Here is an 18,133-nt window from a genome sequence, read left to right as displayed (position 1 = left end):
ATGGGTTGCCCAGGGAGGCTGTGAATGTGCCATCCCTGGCAGTGTTCAAGGCCAGGTTGGACAAAGCCTTGGGTGACACGGTTTAGTGTGAGGTGTCCCTGCCTGTGGCAGGGGGGTAGGAACTAGATTATATTAAGGTCCTTTCCAACCCTAACTATTCTATGATTCTGTGATTTAACAAACAGATTTTTTTTTTTTTTAAACAAGTTAAAATCTCATTCTGTAAAGAAATATCACTAAAATAATGTTTGCTTCAAGCCAAATGTTCCTTTTGTGCCTATAGAAGGCTACGCAATTATTAGTCTTTTCTTTCCCTTGTGTACTGACAGCCATAATCACCTGCATCCAAATACCACGACTGAAGTCTACACTGCTGACACTTCAAATGTTTATCTTTAAAGATTAATGAACATCAGATTATATCCAGCCTTTAGGACAGGGACCAGGATGAAAGTCAAAGAACTTTAAATTTGATTACACAAATATTACCCAGCAAATTTATTGATTCGCTTCCAAGGCAAACAACAACCTTTACAAGTATGTGTTTAACTTTATATTCACAAGCAATCAGTCCTAAGCATATATAGACAACTTCCATTCACAAGTAATAAAAAATACACTGTTGGGTGACATAACTGAAAAAAACTGGTACGAGATATTTAGAGTTAAAAAGATGCACATATGAACAGAAGACTAACTTTGTGTTCCTGCAAATTTTCCTATCTTCCTGGCCACACTATTAATCAATGAAGTTAATATAGATATGATGACTTAAATCAGATGAAAGTATCATGTAAGTGTTAGGCGTCATTCACATACCTACAGAGATATCCTTGTATTTATATAGAACCATAGAATGGCTAGGTTTGGAAGGGACCTTAAAGGTCTAGTTCCAACCTCTAGTTCCAAACTGCCTGCCATAGGCAGGGACACCATCCACTAGACCAGGTTCCTCGAGGAATATAGGCACAAATACATATTCGTATATGTATATATTAATGCACACATACCTGTTTATACATGTGTATTCCTGTATGTATATACACACCCATAGGAAGTGAGCATCTGACTCATTCAGTTCACAAGATAATTAGATTACATAATTATAAATAACTGAGCAAAGACCAATTTACAAACTATATCCATCTGCCTTAATATTAAAATTAGCATGTTTAGAATTTTACTTATAACATCATAAATACTTATGCAATTTTATATGATACCTGCTCCTACACCTTTTCTTCAAACAGAACTTGTGGTTTAATTTTTCACCCACTGAAAATAAAGAGTGCATGGAATACATCTGCTGTCTTTTACTCAGTAGTCCCTCAAAACAAATCCTATGCTTACTCACTCAGCTTTTTCCTTTTTTTTTTCCTTTCTCTCCTGGAAAGAAACATTTGCAAGGACGGATCCTACTATACAGTGGAGCTTTACCCTGGGCAGTGAAAAAACACTTTGCTTTATCTCTTCCTACCAATGTTAAAAATAAGCTTCTCTTTCTAATATTTTACAGCAGGAAAATTAAATTCACCCTTCTCTGAGCATCTCAAAGTGTATTTCATAACTAATTGGATTTTGTAATGAGCTTAAATATATTTAAGTATTCAGCAACTTTTGCTTAATACATCATAGAACTAGAAAATGCTGATTTATTTTTTTTTTTCCAGTGGTTGGATAACAGTAGCGAGACACACTTACTTAGTATAAGCCTTTGAAGCTGCAAAAAGCTAGGGATATTTGCTTTTATGCACATTCTCATAATTTTATTTTTTTAGTAACTGAAGGACCAAGTGAAAAAGCTGCAAAAAAACCCAAAACAAACCGAACCATCAACTTCGATAATTTTATCCTACTGAGCATCAGACAGATAAGCTAATTAAGTATTTTTCACTCAAAATGACGATAACTTGGTTGTGACTGACTGGGCTTTAAGCATGTGCAATCTTATCTACTGGAAAACTGGATTTAGCTTAACTTAAATTCCTAAAACAATACTGGAATAAATACATACTCAGACTATTCCCAAGCATTTAAAGAAAACATGAAAATATTATAGCCAACTCCAATACGTCAAGAGCTTATGTCATCAAACCAATCTTCTATTTAAGTTAGTAAATTCTTTCTCACTTTGACTATAACTTTCTTGTAAATATAACTTCTATATAGTAACAATAATTTTTATAATATAACTTCCTTGTAAAGCATGAGGGAAGCGTAGTCCACCTGCAGTTATTGTTAGGTGAGTGCAAACTAGTTAGGAAATCCCATACAGATGTTGGTTATAAGTAGTTCATTAGAACTACTTATGTGGAACTCCAGTGTGGAAAAGGTATTTGATGAGGTTCCACAGATGCCTGTCCTAGGTCCAGTTTATTAATTATCATTTTCATTAAGGATCTGAATTACAGGATAGAAAATGCTTTTAAAATGTTCAAATAATACCAAAGTAGGAAAAAGAGAAAGCATGTTGAAGGACAATTCAGAATTCAAAGCAATATTGACAATTTCTAGAAACTGCCTACAAACTACAGGATGCTACCCCATGCAAAAAGAAAACAACATATTGCATTTTGGCAGAAATAACTGCTGATCTCAGAATGGAGAAAGAGTAGCTGGTTAATGGTTCTTCAGAAAAGAATTTAGAGATTACTGAAGGTCATCATGAACTGAACTGAATATGAGTATGCAATTTAAGTTGAAACGAAGAATGTGAATGTCATACTTGAAAGTACAAATGGAACCACTTGTAAGAAAAACAAGTGTTTTTTTTTTATCATTGATAGGAACTGAAATTTTAAAACTGAATTCAGCTCTGGGTGTTGCAGGCAAGACAGATATGGCAACAATTCAGAGGAAAACAGTGTGAATTACAAGCAGCCTAGAAAACATGAGGACATACTGAAAAAAAAAAGTGTGATGTTTCAACTACAAAAGAAGATGAGAAAAATAACCCAGGACAATCACTTCTTAAGGGGGTGGGGAGGGGAGAGGGAAGGGGACATGAAGGAGGGGAGGAGGAAGGGGAGACGTGGTTTACGTCCAGGTTTTTGTTAGGAAATTAGGCTATCTTTCAAGACACACCCATTCTGTCAGATATTTACAGGAATTGCACAGTTTCCAAAAAATATTTCGATTTCTGTGAATCTTTTTTCTCTCTAAGAAAAGCCATTCTATTCAAGAAACCAGCCACAGACTGAGCTCAGAGTTGGAATAGTTTCAACCCACAAAGTCAAACTTAAAAATAAAACTGTGATAGCTATACAAACCATATATATTTTAAGCAATGGTTAGGCCTCCACTACACTGTGGAATTCAAACTGAAAGAGAGATTTTATTCAGTTACTTGAGGTTCACTCATTGCTTGTCTTCCTACAACATGAAAGGATGTAATACAAATATAGGAAAACACTTTTTTCTATACCCAGACTACGATACACACACAAAGCCTTCAGCTGTGAAAGATAATGTATATGTTTTTAAACATAGAAACAAGGTTCATCTTGATATGAGAAAGTAATATTTACAGTGAGAGCAATAATTCACTGGAACAGCCTCCCCAGGGATGTGGTAGGGTCCCCATTACTGGAGTTTTTCAAGATGTGATTTGACAAGGTGCCTGAATGATCTCATCTTGGCAATCTTTCCCATGAAAGTTTGGGCCAGAGATCTCTTCCAGCCTGGGCTGTTCTACGATTCTAATTACTTCTGTTAATATCTTTTCTAATTTCAGAGTCTCACAGTTTGAGGATACAGATTAATGAATGGAGAAAAGGAGCTTGTGGTAAGATACAAATCTGAAGCAAACACCAATGTGGCAGTTGTGTACCAACAAACTGGGTGCCTTTTTCAGTCAAACTATCAAAAGGTAGTTTTTAAAAAGGACACAAAAAATATAGGGCATTTTATCCAAGGATTAAACTGAACTACTCATTTATACCTCTTAAATCAACTCAGTTTGTGTAACCACAGATGCCATTCTATTCAAACACTGATGGCCTGAGGCAGCATTACAAGTCTTGCCAAAACCAAGCAAAATGAAGTAAGGTCAAACCCAAAGAAACTTTGCACTGAACAAATGCATCCTTTAAACTTGTGTTTTGTTTTTCATCTGATGGAGTACTCTCAATAGTAGATGGAATGTCAGAGGAAACAGATCTGTGGATAATTACAGATTTTTCTGTCTTCCTATTTGCAGCTCCAAAAATTAAAATTGTAAGAATTTTAAAACTTCTTTCAAATTATGGTTGCAAATCAAAGATGGCTGTCTAAAATACTGGTAAAATACAGCTTTATGACCTCAGTGACTTACCTTGTTCCTCTTTGATGAGGCCCATATTTGCATGTGCTTGTGCCTCTCTTTTCCTGATATCAGTTGTTATTAGTTTAGCAGTGTTAAAGCATTCCTCATGAAAGTAATTACTTAACCACTTGTCCTCAGGGTCATTGAAATAGTAGGCCAAGTTAAGCTGGTTATCATACACCTCCTCATAGTGCCCTTCAAGAAAAAAAAATACAATCAAAATGTTAGATTATTATCAGCTTTCAGAAATTTTACAAATTACAGCAATAATCATGTAATGAAAATTAGGAGCTATTTATATTTCCACCACTCAAATGCCAAGTTCTCCTACATGTCCACTCAAAGAAATATAAGGGGAAAATGATAACCTTACAGATTAGGCAGAACTGAGAACTTTACAAAGCCACAATAAATTGCTCTTATTTCTGTATGCAAACCCAAAATTCAGTTCAATAAAACATGTAGAACCTAGATAAGGCAAAAGAAAGAAGCTACAGTGAGCAAAAAAAAGTACACAGTCACTTCCAGGGAAGTGTTTGTCTGAGCCGCTTAAACCTGAAAAGGCACTGAGAGCATTCAAAACAGGTCTAAGGGGGTGACTATGGTGATGGAGATAAAGAGACAAGTAGATCACTCTGCAGTCAAAACCCATTAATTCATACAATTTTAAATGTTTAAAGAAAGTCTTTCTTCTAAGTCTTACTGCTTTCATTTATATTCCCATTTTTAGCATCCTCAGAAATTAAGGACAAAGAAATTTTACACCTTGCCATGAAAAAGACAGGTCACTAGGTATTGCTCTCAGAACAAGCGTGGAAAGTAGGGGAGACTCCTTTATGATCTGAAGAAAAGACATGATCCTGCTCTTTATCATCTCAGACAGCTAAATGAACACACACTAATGCTAAAATTTATACAACAAATGCAAGTCACAAATCTAAGTAATATTACAAACTTATCAATAAATATATCATTCACAATTTAAAATTTCAGAATAAGAGCCTCCATGGAATTAGTTCTTTCTCTCAGAAAAGCACCTAAAAAAAAAAAAATCCACAAAAAAAATCTTCTTTGAATTATTCCAAAACTATATTAATTTGGAGTAGAGATCTAACACTTATGTGACAACTCTTACAATATCTTATCCCTAAGGAAGATCTGAAATACATGTTCCCTACAGCATTGTCCTGGGTTCAGCAGTAGCAGTCATTTTTCTCCTTAGTAGCTGGTGCAGTGCTATGATTTTGACTTTCAGCCTGGGAACAGTGCTGATAACACCGATGTTTTTAGCTCAGTAATGTTTACCCTGACCAAGGACTTTGTGAGTCTCATGCTCTGCCAGGGAGGAGGGGAAACCAGGAGGAAGCAGAGACAGGACGCCTGACCCAAACTAGCCAAAGAGGTATTCCATACCACAGCATGTTGTGTCCAGTACATAAACTGGGGGCAGTCACCCCAAAGGGCTAGATCACTGCTCGGGTCAGGCTGGGTATTGGTTGGCAGGTGGTGAGTGGTTATATTCTCTTCCCTTGTTATTTCCCTTATCATTATTATTGTTGTTGGTAGTAGCAGTGGTTTTGCGTTATATCTTAGTTACTGGACTGTTCTTATCTCATCCTGTGGGAGTTACATTATTGCCATTCTCTTCCCCATCCCTTTGGGAGCAGGGTTAGGAAGAAGAGGGGGGAGTGAGTGAGCAGCTGCATGGTTCTGAGTTACTGGCTGGGCTTAAACCATGACAAACATGAACCTATATGTTTCACAGCTAAATTTATCACTAGCTGAACTAAGATTTTCTTTCAACACTCTGCTTGTGTCAGATGTGAATAGAGGATAGTTAGCTAAAATTCCATGGAAGCTTTGATTTGCTATTTATTGTGTTTGTGGCTGCTAAATGAATGTAAGCCGAACAGCTACTTCTTAAAAGAATTTTCACGTAGTTGGGTAAAGATGTTGTTAAGAAGCACAAGTCTTGCAGCAGGTAAGAGACTGTGTGCTAGATGTGTGAACAGCACTGCTTTTCTTTGGGAGTTCTGCAATTTGTAAGCTTTGCTCAACAAAGAGAAAAGGGGGAAAAGGAACACTGGGCTATTGAGCACCACACAGAAATCAAGAGGAAAAAACCAATACTTCAGTACAGGCAAGATCTCACACAAAGTCCTTATCTTCTCTAAGTGTTTTAAAATCATGATACTGTATCAAAACAAGTTTGAAGAAAAGTTTTGAAGAAGAAGTTAAATTCTGGTCTTTTGTTATCTGCAGGAATAACTGGGGAAAATCCAACTTTCAAAAAGGACTTCTGACTGTGAATTCTATCAATCATCGGCGCAAGTCACTTCTATTGTTTGGAACAAACAGCCGCAATTACTCAATAAAGTACTTGGAATGTATCACTAAACCACACAAGAAAGTGTTTCCTCAGCCTCATCTCTAGCATCTCTTGTCCCAAAAGTCAAAATGAGAAATTATGTATTGTATAATAGGAAGTAATCTTAATCTCCTCCTATTCTGTCTGTTGTCATGATTGTAGTGATAGGACAAGAGGTAATGGGTCCAAGTTTAAACAGGCGGAGAAGGTTAGATATAAGGAAGAAGTTCTTTACGGCAAGGGTGGTGAGGCACTGGAACAGGTTGCCCAAGGAAGTGGTAAATGCTCCATTCTTGGCAGTGTCCAAGGCCAGGCTGGACAGAGCCTTGAATGACACCACCTAGTGTGAGGCATCCTGGCCCATGGCAGGGGGATTGGAACTAGATGAGCTTAAGGTGCTTTCCAACCCAAACCATTCTATGATTCTGTGATTCTATGACTAAGTTCTTTGACTGCAGAACATATTGATAAAGCTTTCCAGTGCATTGCACAACACTGTAAGAACTTTATTCTGCCTTCTGAAAATATTCTGTTACCACCTAGTCATGTTGCAGTCTTCAAAAAGTTTATCTAGTATTTGTTTCTCCCTCGTCTTTATCTATTCCAGCCATTTTGGAGAATATTCCTGAATTTTCCATGCTTAATTTTCTGAAATCAAGCTGATAAGTTTTTTCCTCATTCTTGAACAGTCTCTGGTTTTGTCTTTTGATTTACATGTTAATTTACCTTCTTTAATGCTAAAAATTACTTTTCATTGCTTTAGCCTTTTTAGCTGTTATTTTGCTGTCCTATTTATTTTCTCACAGTTTTTCCTCCATGAAGTAGTACCTCATATTTCTACCTTTTAAATAATTCTTATCAAAATATATAAAATTATGATTTTTGAACCAGTTTGTGTTACATACATTTCCATTTTTAGTATTTTAAATAATACCCCTTCCAAGAAATAAGAGTGTTTCACAGTCTCTTTAGAATCCCCCAAATAGAAATACCCCATAAATTACATCTAGATTATAATGTCATGCTTTCATTTGTATTTAAGGTTTGATACCAAAACATCAGTTTAAGTTTGGAAATTTGGCTTTGAGAAGAATAATAATCTACATACAGACTTCATCTATTCCTGATCAGAACACTCTTCATGGCTGTGAGTTTTCATGCTTTTTGTTCCCCCTTCAGGCCAAAAAAGTACCTTTTAGGTACCTCTTCTGCAGAATATGCAGGAATGTACATCATATAAAACTTATTCATGCATTAGAAATGAAGAATATTGTGGTAAAATAGCCTCATAAAAATCTCTGCAAATGATACTGCAATGGAAGTAACAGAACTGATTTGGCCTTAATATATGTATATCTATCTGTGTATGTGCACACATAAATCTCTGTATATTTAAGCACATCTGTACATATGCATAGATTAAAAAAATCAAGACACAGTTGGGATTCACCCAAACTAACCGATTTAGATATAGGTATGGGTTGCCTATGATCCCTTTACTCTCATTGAAGAAAAGCAGACACTTGGCTATGGTTTATCTATTGCAGCAGAAGGGAGTGCTTTTAAAGATTATTTCAAAAGTAAAAGGCAGAGGTTCCAACGATGATTACAAGTACATAACAAATAACTACATGAACAGAGAAATACAAAACCTAATTATAACAACCAACATAAAGATAACAGTACACATTATATAGAGATTACAGCTAAATGCAAATGAATTTAGAAGATACCAGAAGATACATAAAAATGGTTACAATAACACAGTAAGAGGAAAGATAATTGGATTGTCATTGGAGTAGAACACTAGATACAGATTTGTTGCCTTTGAAATCTTTGCTACAAAGTATCAAGGCACTAATGCTACATAAAATTACGCAAATAACTTCAGGTAGTGCCCTACAAATCCCAAGAGAGGGAATTGACCTGAGGCAGACTATTGCTACTGCCACAGCTTTGATTGAATGAACTTTAATGTGACCCTCTGATGACTATCCTGCCAGTGAATAACAATGAGAAGTGCACAAAGACAACCATTTCTCTGTAATTGTCTTGGACAGGGGCTGACCAGATATGCTGGTTATAAAATAAACCCCAAAGAGAGATTTTAAAAGACATATTGTATTCTGGATTTGAACTCTGATTTACAAATCAAGAAATTCATTAAGATTGTTCCGACAGCAGTAGAGCTAGCACATCAGACTTAGTAAAAGTGAACTTTTACCTCCCCAGGAGAAGAAATGTATTAAAATAGGTAAATACTCTTTTCTATAAAATATACCATAGTTAGTTCAGTCATTAAGTCTTTGAGCTCTGAATTTTTGTATTTTTCTACAGCTGATAACAGAATGTATGTTGACAAGTAATCATTATGTATCTGTTGAGATATATATATATATAAAAAATTATCTGCATCACTTATCAAACAGAGGCTGATGGCACTGGAATGTGATACCAATGAACAGAAACAGAGGTCTGAATCACACAAGCAATTGTAAAATGGTTCCTGCAAGGCAAATTCCTGGTTTTAAACAAGAAACAATTAAGAAAGCACATAAATAAAAGTTCAAAGGCCGATCCCATTAGTATGTCCAAAATTATATTCATTTCATAAAACACTGGAAGCTAAATTCATGCGGAACATTGTCTTTACTGAAGATCTGAAGCAGGGCTAAGAGCATATCTTATCAGCAATTATCCAACAGAACATTTTTTCAATGCCAAATTACCAAATTGAAGGTAGTAATATTTCACAAAAGCAGAAAACAAATTAAAAGTCGTGCTGTGTTACAGTATTTATTTTGTAGTATTTTAATATTTTTATGTTTCTGTCACAGAATTTAAATTACAGAAAACGGACATTTCTTTTTGTTTGAACTGAAATTTACAGAATACTTAGTTTTTATTGACATTTGAAATGGAAAACAACTTTGAAATCGGGTGTGCATGCACAAAAGGAAAGTACACCTATCAAATCTTGCTGAGATCTTTTTGTTATTTAAAATAAAAAAATCCCTTCAAATTGACCTTAACCGTTAAAACCCCATATGTTAAACAATATAGTATTTCCGGCTCTGCATCAGGATCTCTTCAAGTGCATTTCAACTGTCAAGTAGGATTTCCCCTTGCTATGCTCAAGCTACAGCTTCAGATTAGACCACTGAACAATATCTTTGTTCCTGGGCTCTTCTCAGCCTTCAAGCAAGAAAAGGTGTGCATGGAACAGAGGATCATTCAGTGGATTGCATGTTCGTGGTGTTCAGCTAGACAGCTACTAAGTAGTGCAATGCATGGGGGTAGCGAGGTGGAGTTTAACAACCTCAAGAGAACTAAGGTGAGAGAAAACAAACATATAGAAGATCTGCAAGCCATACTACTATGATGTAAGTACAATTGCTGTCACATGTGCATGATCTCCTTCATGCTAAGAGGTAGTGGAAGAAAGGAAGAGAAGTACAAAACGGTCTTTAGAGAGCAGATAAAAACAACATCATGAAGTGATCCTATCCTGGTATTGTCCTTGAAAAGAGAACTGTTGTTGTTAATGGAAAATAGAACTTTTACCTATTTTTGAAATACAGATATCAGAAAGGAAATTTTCAACATCCATTTATGGCTCAATATTTTCTACTCAAAAAAAGCCCCAGTCAGTCATTTGTTCCTGCCAGATGAAGGCCATATGGAAACTTTTCAACAGCTGATAACACTTATCTTCCAGTTCAGTTACTTGTTTTCAGCGAGTATGATTTGATTACAACTGACCATTTATTATTGCAGACATATAAAGGAGTGGCCTAAGATCAATTAAGTCACTTTAAGTCACTAGGAGTCATTTTTTTTTTTTTTATGTCAGAATGAGACAACATTAATACTGGAAATTCCATTTTTCTTTTGCCAAAGAGATCAATACCAGTGACTTAGCAACAAGACAGCTGATGCTGTGAAGAATTCACATACAGAAAGATCCAGAATGGAGACTGCTGGGCTGAAAAGAAGCATGAATGTCAATAGAGTACGTGCTGCAATAAGTTTATTTCCACCTCGATCCATACCCAGCAAAGAATCAGTCCCATTTGCTTGTTCAGGATAATCATATAAACATAGAATCATAGAATCAACTAGGCTTGAAAAGACCTTTAAGATCATCTGGTCCAACTTTTACCCCAGGACTGCCAAGGGCACCACTAAATCACGTTGCCAAGAGCCTCATCCACACAGTTTTTGAGCACTTCCAGGGATGGAGTGGTGGTTTCCACCATTTCCTTGGGAAGCCTGTTTCACCAAATAAGTGAAAACTGAGAGCAGGACCCATAAAAAAGCTTAAGAACACACCCACTTTCACTAAGCCTGTATTTTTACATCAAAGAAAGAAATAGTTAATAGTTAACTGTGTAGATAATTCATGCCTTACACGTGTATCTTAAATCAGGCCATTAACAATCATGCCTCTACATCTACAGGTTGAGGACAACCCGATCATTCTTTTTTTTCCAGAAAGCTTATCCATAACCTAAAATCACACACAAAGAAATGTTGATGTGTTTGGCATGCTGACATCATTCAGTTTCAGGCAGACCTGCTGTTTCCTATCTATCATGAGGCATAGTGTACAAAGAGCACATCCCTTCAGACACTGCTGGGTACATAAGGGGAATATATTCAATGAAAGTACAATCTATACAGAGATGCTAACAAAACAGCCAGGAAGTAATTTTGCCAAGTTACGGCAAAGATATCTAATGATAATGATATAAGGCACTTAACTGGTAATCTTGGATGCTAAAGTGGAACTCCAAGACTTTGCAATGAAAACACACTACAGGTTTTTTCTAAGAAATGCTGCTTCTGCTGAAGTCAATGGTAGTTCTACAATTGGCTATATTTTGATAAAGCTTCTTTCCCGCACAGAAACACTTCACTTTTTGTAAGATAATTACAAAAATAAAAAACTCCTCCACTGGTCCCTAGCAACTGCTGTGTTTTTCCCTGTGATAAAAACTGAGTACAGAAAATCTGCTCAGAAAATAAAAGTGTTCCTTTCCTCACCCACCCAAACCAAATAAAAGTATGCCTCTTCCAAGCAAATATTAACAGAGGTTTTGGTATGCTTATCCTTGTTCTTTCTTTGTAACCTCTTTCTATTTTTGGTTTTTTTTTTTTTTTTTCAAAATAGCATGGGTAATATGGTTATTGCAATGTTTCTAGCCCAGCCTAAGGCATAAGTGTGAAATCTTACAGAAAAGCTTTCTACTGTAAAATGCTGTAAAATACTAAACTCTGTTCTCAACCTTAAGTACCTCAGACAAAGAAAAATTCTCCAGTGCAAAAATATCATACTCGTGCTTTCTTCATAAACTTCATGAAAAGTCATCTTTTACAACAACAACAAATGATAACTCATACTGTCTAAAGTTTACACTGAATTGAGTTAAAAAGAGCCAAGTTAGCACTTCCTTCTAATTCTGCATGTCTGGTATTCTCTAGAACAAGGGTCTGCAGCCTGTGGCACACACAGATTCAGCATTTAGCATACAGCGTACCACAAAGGTTGCATGGGGTCAGGAGTCATGAGCAGATGTAATCTGAGAATAACAGCAGCTTCCAGATCTTAACTCCTACTCTCCACCAGCTGTCCCAGGGATCAGCCAACAAGCAGTGCCTTTTGGAAGGCATGTGCATACCCAGGTATAGGTTCCATGCACTGGCTTTGGCACGGTGAACTCAGTGATCTGTTGCTATAGTGCTGACTGCTCAATTCACATTGCAGCTACTGAACTGTGTCACCTTCCTTGATTTTGCTCCTCTGCTCTGGCAAAGTAGAGCCAATGTCTGAGACATCTCTTCCTTTAATTATTCTTGATTTGTGCATTGCATTCCCTCCAACCTGTACAGTGCAAGTAAACCAGCTCACTCTGACAAGCACTGATCATACCAGCTCTTCAAGGCCTCAGCTAGTCCTAGGTAAAGATTCAGTTAGGGTTCTGACCTATATTAAATATGTAGTTAAGATGTAATATGAAAACCAGTACTTTCCAAGCCCTTCTGAAATAATACTGGGACAGATCACCTCTAATTTGACAAAAATCAAATTTGGTACACTATCACCGAGGGGCTGGCCTCAGCCTAAACCACATAATTGATGCTCTGCAGTATAATCTGCATAACATCATTCATTCTTCTAGTAGGCTCAGTGCTAATGAACTAAATAAAAGTAGCTACATCATACTTTGATGAGATGATTCAAAGAAATAAGTGCCTTAGCCTAATGAACCCACAGACCCAACAAGTAAATCAGCAATGCATTATAAAACAATGACAGATTATAGCAGCCAAGTAGCGATTTAAAGTATCAGTTACATTCATATGGCAAAATGAACAAATGTACAAATACCATCTTAGAGGTTTTAATTTTGCTTTGAAATATTTTTATCTGAGGAACAAGATTACCATTATAATGCACGGTTCTTCCAGGCACACATTACACTGGGTGCTGTTAAAGATTTCCAAAATATAAATAAAAGACTTCTTAGTCATGTTGTCTTTGTTCCTACATCTTCCCTGTGACCTACTGAAATACACACATATATAGAGTTAAGTTTTGTCTGGGTTTTAGACAGACAAATATTCTATCTAGTTAGTACACCACTGTAAGGTATGGTCATCATTTGTTTACAGGGTAGAGGATATTAAGTTAGCAACCCTTAACATCAGACAGGGATGGACAGTGGCTTCAAAATCTCCCTCCTGATAACTTGCAGAACAGTACTGAGTAGGGGCTAGGGAGCTATGCCTTTTCAAACAAATAGCAGCAGCACCTTGCTAGCAGTGTATCATACCTTTCAAGGACAATTATAGCTTTAAGTGAAATTACTCTGAGCAGTTCAATCAGTCAGTCAAACAGAGAGGCCATTTCACAGCTTCAAAATATAACTTTATTTTTGAAAAAAATCCCAAACATAAAACCCCAAACAAAACCAAACCAACATTTTCATGCACATGCCAAGAAATAACTGTATACATCAAAAGCCGAGCTATACAGGTATGTTGCTTTGGCATTTATCCTGCATTCTTTTATAAAAGACTGTACTACTACACTTATTTAAACAGCTAGACTGTCTCACTTTATTTATTTTTCTTAAGCTGCTGAGACTAGAACTAGTAAAAAAAAGAGGTTAGTCCAGGATAATGAAGGAAGATCAGGGAATAAATAGAAACAATTCAATTCTAAAGTCAGAAACATTTACATTATTTGCATTAAAATGGACCAAATAGGAATGCAGTCAAGTATTGCCAACATTTCTGCCACTGGTTTGGGGATAATGTTGTACCTAGAACAAAACACTGTCAACTATTTTTCCAAGAAGCTGCAAGGATTAATGCTAGCTGTCTATTTTTAAATACTTGGAAGGTTTTCAAATACAATGACAATGAGATTAAGCAGACAAAAAAGAAAGGTATTTTCATTGCACACTATAATATTGGTAATAACCAATTAAAAGAAAATGACTCTTGTATGATCTGAAATTCAATCAAAGTGTTCCACTAAAAATGAAAACAGAGAGAACATTCACTGGTGTATGTGAAGGCAAACAGTCTGTACAATCTAACAGTGATAAAATGTTACTATTTTCAAACCCCACAGTAAAGAAAGTAATTCCTCTTTGATATCAGCCTCCACATCATGGCAGATGGCACTGATCCTGTTCAAGCAAACGGTTTATGTCCAGCATTATAGTATCCTATAACTACAAACTATCAAAAAAAAAGAAGATTGGCATATTCCACCAGCAAATGGAAAGTAAATACCTAGCTTTCTCTGTGTGCTATGGTAACAACCATAAAACTATAAAACAGGAGCAGCAGCTCTAAGTTATGTTCACGATTAAGACAGGAACACTCTGTGATGCAAGAATACGAGGTGAGAAAATCAAATAACAAATAAGAAAAGTTTTTACTGACAAGGTAAGTGGAATTTTGCTTTCCACTTACCACTTCAGTTACAGAGCAATCCCCTCATGAAGTTTAAATTTTCAAAAATCTTACAAGTCACAAAGATTACTTTTTTTTCCTCCTAGTTTATACCTGCTATGTCTTCCACACAACTCTTAGATCAGGACAGCATGCTTGAGAAAGGTACTTTCAGCCTAATATTAGTGATAGCAGGCACACTGCGAAATTCTTATAGTTTGCACCCTCAAATCTTACTTTCATCCTTGCTTGAACTATGCCAGCTGAAGAGCAAATACCAGTCATCTGCTGTTGTGACTGCTACATCATGGTAAGTTCCAGCTGAGGTGAAATGCTGAATGCTTCTTAAATAGTGTCAACTAGAGTTGTCAGGAGATCATAAGCCAGAGCCCCAAGCAATTTGGTTAGAATCAGAGAGTAACTGGATTAGCAGAACTACTCAATTAGTATTTGATGAGCTGTGTAATTCATGTTATCTTCACAGCACTACTAGCTCTAACACCTGCAATATGAATTAGCATCTATCGCTTCACATGTCAGGTGACTTGAGCCTCACTTAATGCAAACAAGAGATTTGTGCAAAGATTTGCACTGAAACAGGTGAAAAAATCAAAACTAAATATACCTCAATCTAAAAATTCAGTAAAGATGCTTGCCAGCTCTGGAGATATGTTCTCATTTAATCTTTCATTTTAATCAACTTTAACAGGTAAAGCTAGGAGATACTCTTTCCTAGATGCAAGATACAGTCAGTCAGACAATTGGTAGTATTTTGTCTCTGTGAGAGGTGAAAGACTTTCAGAGCCCAGCAACAGCAATTGCTGGATTCAGTGAGGGAAAGGGCCCCTGCCTTTCATAGGGACAGAAACTGCATGGTCCACACTGCCTTGAGACTTTGGCAGCATGTCTGCCAACTCTGTTGTCACACGTCAGTCTGTAACACTGTAGCACTGAAGGAAGGCAAAATTGTCTCCTTAAACAGCTGCAAGAATCAGGCTCATCAAGGTAAGGCATATGTACTACTTTTTGAACAAACTGCTGGCAGTAGTATGCTCCCATCAGGGCAGTCTGAGCGCAGAACTTTTCTCTTTTACTCCTGCAAGGTACAGGGGTGCCTATTCAGGTTTTAGACATATTTCATGCAAATCTGAAGCTTCCTTCCGGTCATAGGATGGCTAGACATCCTGACTATAATTACAGTGAATTAACACTGAAGAACAACTTTTGGCTTTCATAATAAACATAAAATAAACATTTAAAATTAATGTTTTTTGTTGTTTTTTTTTTTTTTTTTAGGTGTTGAAAGGGTTTTTTTTTTTGCTGTTCGCTTTTAAATTATTTTGCTGTAGGTGTTCATATTTACAACGATCAAAACTTGAAACACGCCAACTATAGTGATATCAGCTCAGTCAATCAAACAGCACTGCAGTTAGAGCTTTATCCACCTCCATCCCTACAATTATTCCAAAGGAGAAAGACAGAATAAGTTATGTTACTATTTATAGTAAAAGGAAATGATAGATATGCCCGCTTAGTAAATAGCAGGCAATGGTGAAAACACAGTAATTTGGACTTATGTCTTCACTAATATCTAGTAATTCACAGGTGGCATTTTACATCTGTGTGCTGTATTTTATTTGACATCTTCACAATCCTTTTTAAGTCAGTCACAAATCCAAGCACAGTTAGCAGACAGGGTATTTAATAAAATCAGATTTATAAAACTATTACTGTGTGAAACAGAATTTCACCTATTAAATTTTTCTAATAAAAAACCCAGCTACTCAAATCAATAGAGAAGGAAAAACAATAAATAATAAAACAATGAGAAATTAATTGAGATCTTAACAAAGCTATAAATACATCAAACATTTCTGATGATATCAAAATGCACTCTACATGGTTTTCCTTTTTTCTTTTTTTTCCTTCACAAAACCTCTCCTGATATCTGCAGTTCCTAATAATTTATTCTATAAATACAGCTTAGTTGACTAAGGCTGAAATGTGCTAAGATGCAGTAGCGTTTCAAATTCATACATGAAACAATTTGGAAGCTTCCCCCAGGCATTTGCTGCTGCTGCTCCCACTGCTCTGCTACCCACAATCCCCCCATTTACCTGCTCGCTGGGCTGCCTCAGCCCTGGTCAGGAAGTGGTAAAGCTGATCCAGCTTATCAGGCTGCTCCTCCAGGGACTTCTGCTGCCATATGGCTGACCCAGGCCCTGCAGCCTCCCTCAAGGCATTCCACTTCTCTATCAGAGCGAAGAGCTCGGAGAAGGACTTGTGATAACCCTGTCGCAGCATGTCTATGCAGATGTTCTTCTTGTATGAATTCCTGTTACTGGGAATAAGAAAGATAGATTTTAAGCCTTTAAACCCATATTCTGTTCTCTGCCTTACCAAATAAGTACAGATAACGAAAACAGCTTTCAAGAAGAGACCTCTTCAGTCCAGCAGCAGGGAAGGGGTATTTTTATCCCCTTCTCAAAAAGCATTCTGCTAAAATATGATTACAAATGTCATACCATAGGGAAGTAAATATGGCAATAATGAATAAATACCTATATATATATATATATAAAACATATTAAAAATATACTGGTGTTCTTTAGCTGATACTGGTAAAAAAGTCTGACTGATGGGAGACCCCCCCTCCCCATGTTTATATTAGTTCATGAAAACACAATGAACTTTTATTTTGCTTTAAAACAGTGCACAGGGAAAAACGAGGCACATTCTACATGTCAAAACGATGTATATGTTTAATAGTTTTGCTGTAGGACATGATGGGGTGCTTTAAAATGTCAGACAAATGCTATGCCAAAAACATAATCACTAGGTATAATTTTGCTTCTGTTTAGCATATAACTTCAGCTGGGACTGGTTTACTGATGTAAAATTCTGATAATTTCTCCCTAAGTTTAACATCAAATGATGCAATGATGAATTTATATCAAAGTTGTCTCATTCATAAACTCTGGTAAGATATGCATATCAAAAAGTTGTGCAATCAAACATTCTCAAGAGGTAACATATCTTTTGGGGTATTATTTATGGAAATAATCAAAATATTTCTTTTATGTGGCATGAAACAATCATTGTGTCCCATCCTGGAGAAAACTATGAGTCCAATGGGACTGCCTGTAACACTAAAGTACAGATGTAAAGGTTTGCAGGAGTAGGAATCTAGCGGGAGGAAACAAACCTTTGTCCCAATAAAATGGCAAGGACCCAGAAGTGTTAGTTCTATATTTTATATTCCATTAAGTCTCCAAACTGTTTTCAAGACTATCTTTTTTTGATTAAAATCCACTAACTTCAGATTCTCAGCAGCTTTCAAATAAATATGAAATTCTGAAATTTGGGATTTATAGTGTATTTAATAAATTCAGATGATCTCATGCTAAACAATAGCCTAATGAGACTAATACTTCTAGCCAAAAAAAGCTACTGCAGTTCTTTAACAATGCTAGTAAGATGGAAGTGATGTAAAA

The 18,133-nt window shown here is 36.2% G+C and overlaps 1 protein-coding gene across 5 annotated transcripts in view; it reads right to left on the bottom strand.

Annotated features, from left to right (window-relative positions):
- Positions 1-18,133, bottom strand: part of TTC29 (tetratricopeptide repeat domain 29) — a 137,156-nt gene that overhangs the window by 96,681 nt on the left and 22,342 nt on the right. For all 5 annotated transcript variants that reach the window (XR_009961592.1, XM_062602791.1, XM_062602788.1 and 2 more), the window contains exons 4-5: positions 16,757-16,980; positions 4,313-4,498 (exon numbers count right to left, since the gene is read on the bottom strand). Coding sequence is in view for 4 of the 5 variants with exons in the window: in XM_062602791.1 (XP_062458775.1) it covers positions 4,313-4,498; positions 16,757-16,980 (410 nt within the window). In the remaining variant the exon portion in view is untranslated. The remainder of the gene's footprint in view (positions 1-4,312; positions 4,499-16,756; positions 16,981-18,133) is intronic.

The sequence above is a fragment of the Pezoporus occidentalis genome, unplaced genomic scaffold (assembly GCF_034315485.1).
Source record: "Pezoporus occidentalis ecotype Australia unplaced genomic scaffold, CSIRO_AGI_Poc_V1 ctg79, whole genome shotgun sequence".
Classification (NCBI taxonomy): domain Eukaryota; kingdom Metazoa; phylum Chordata; class Aves; order Psittaciformes; family Psittacidae; genus Pezoporus; species Pezoporus occidentalis.
The sequence above is the reverse complement of the archived record's forward strand: the minus strand, read 5'-3'. Positions and strand labels throughout refer to the sequence as shown.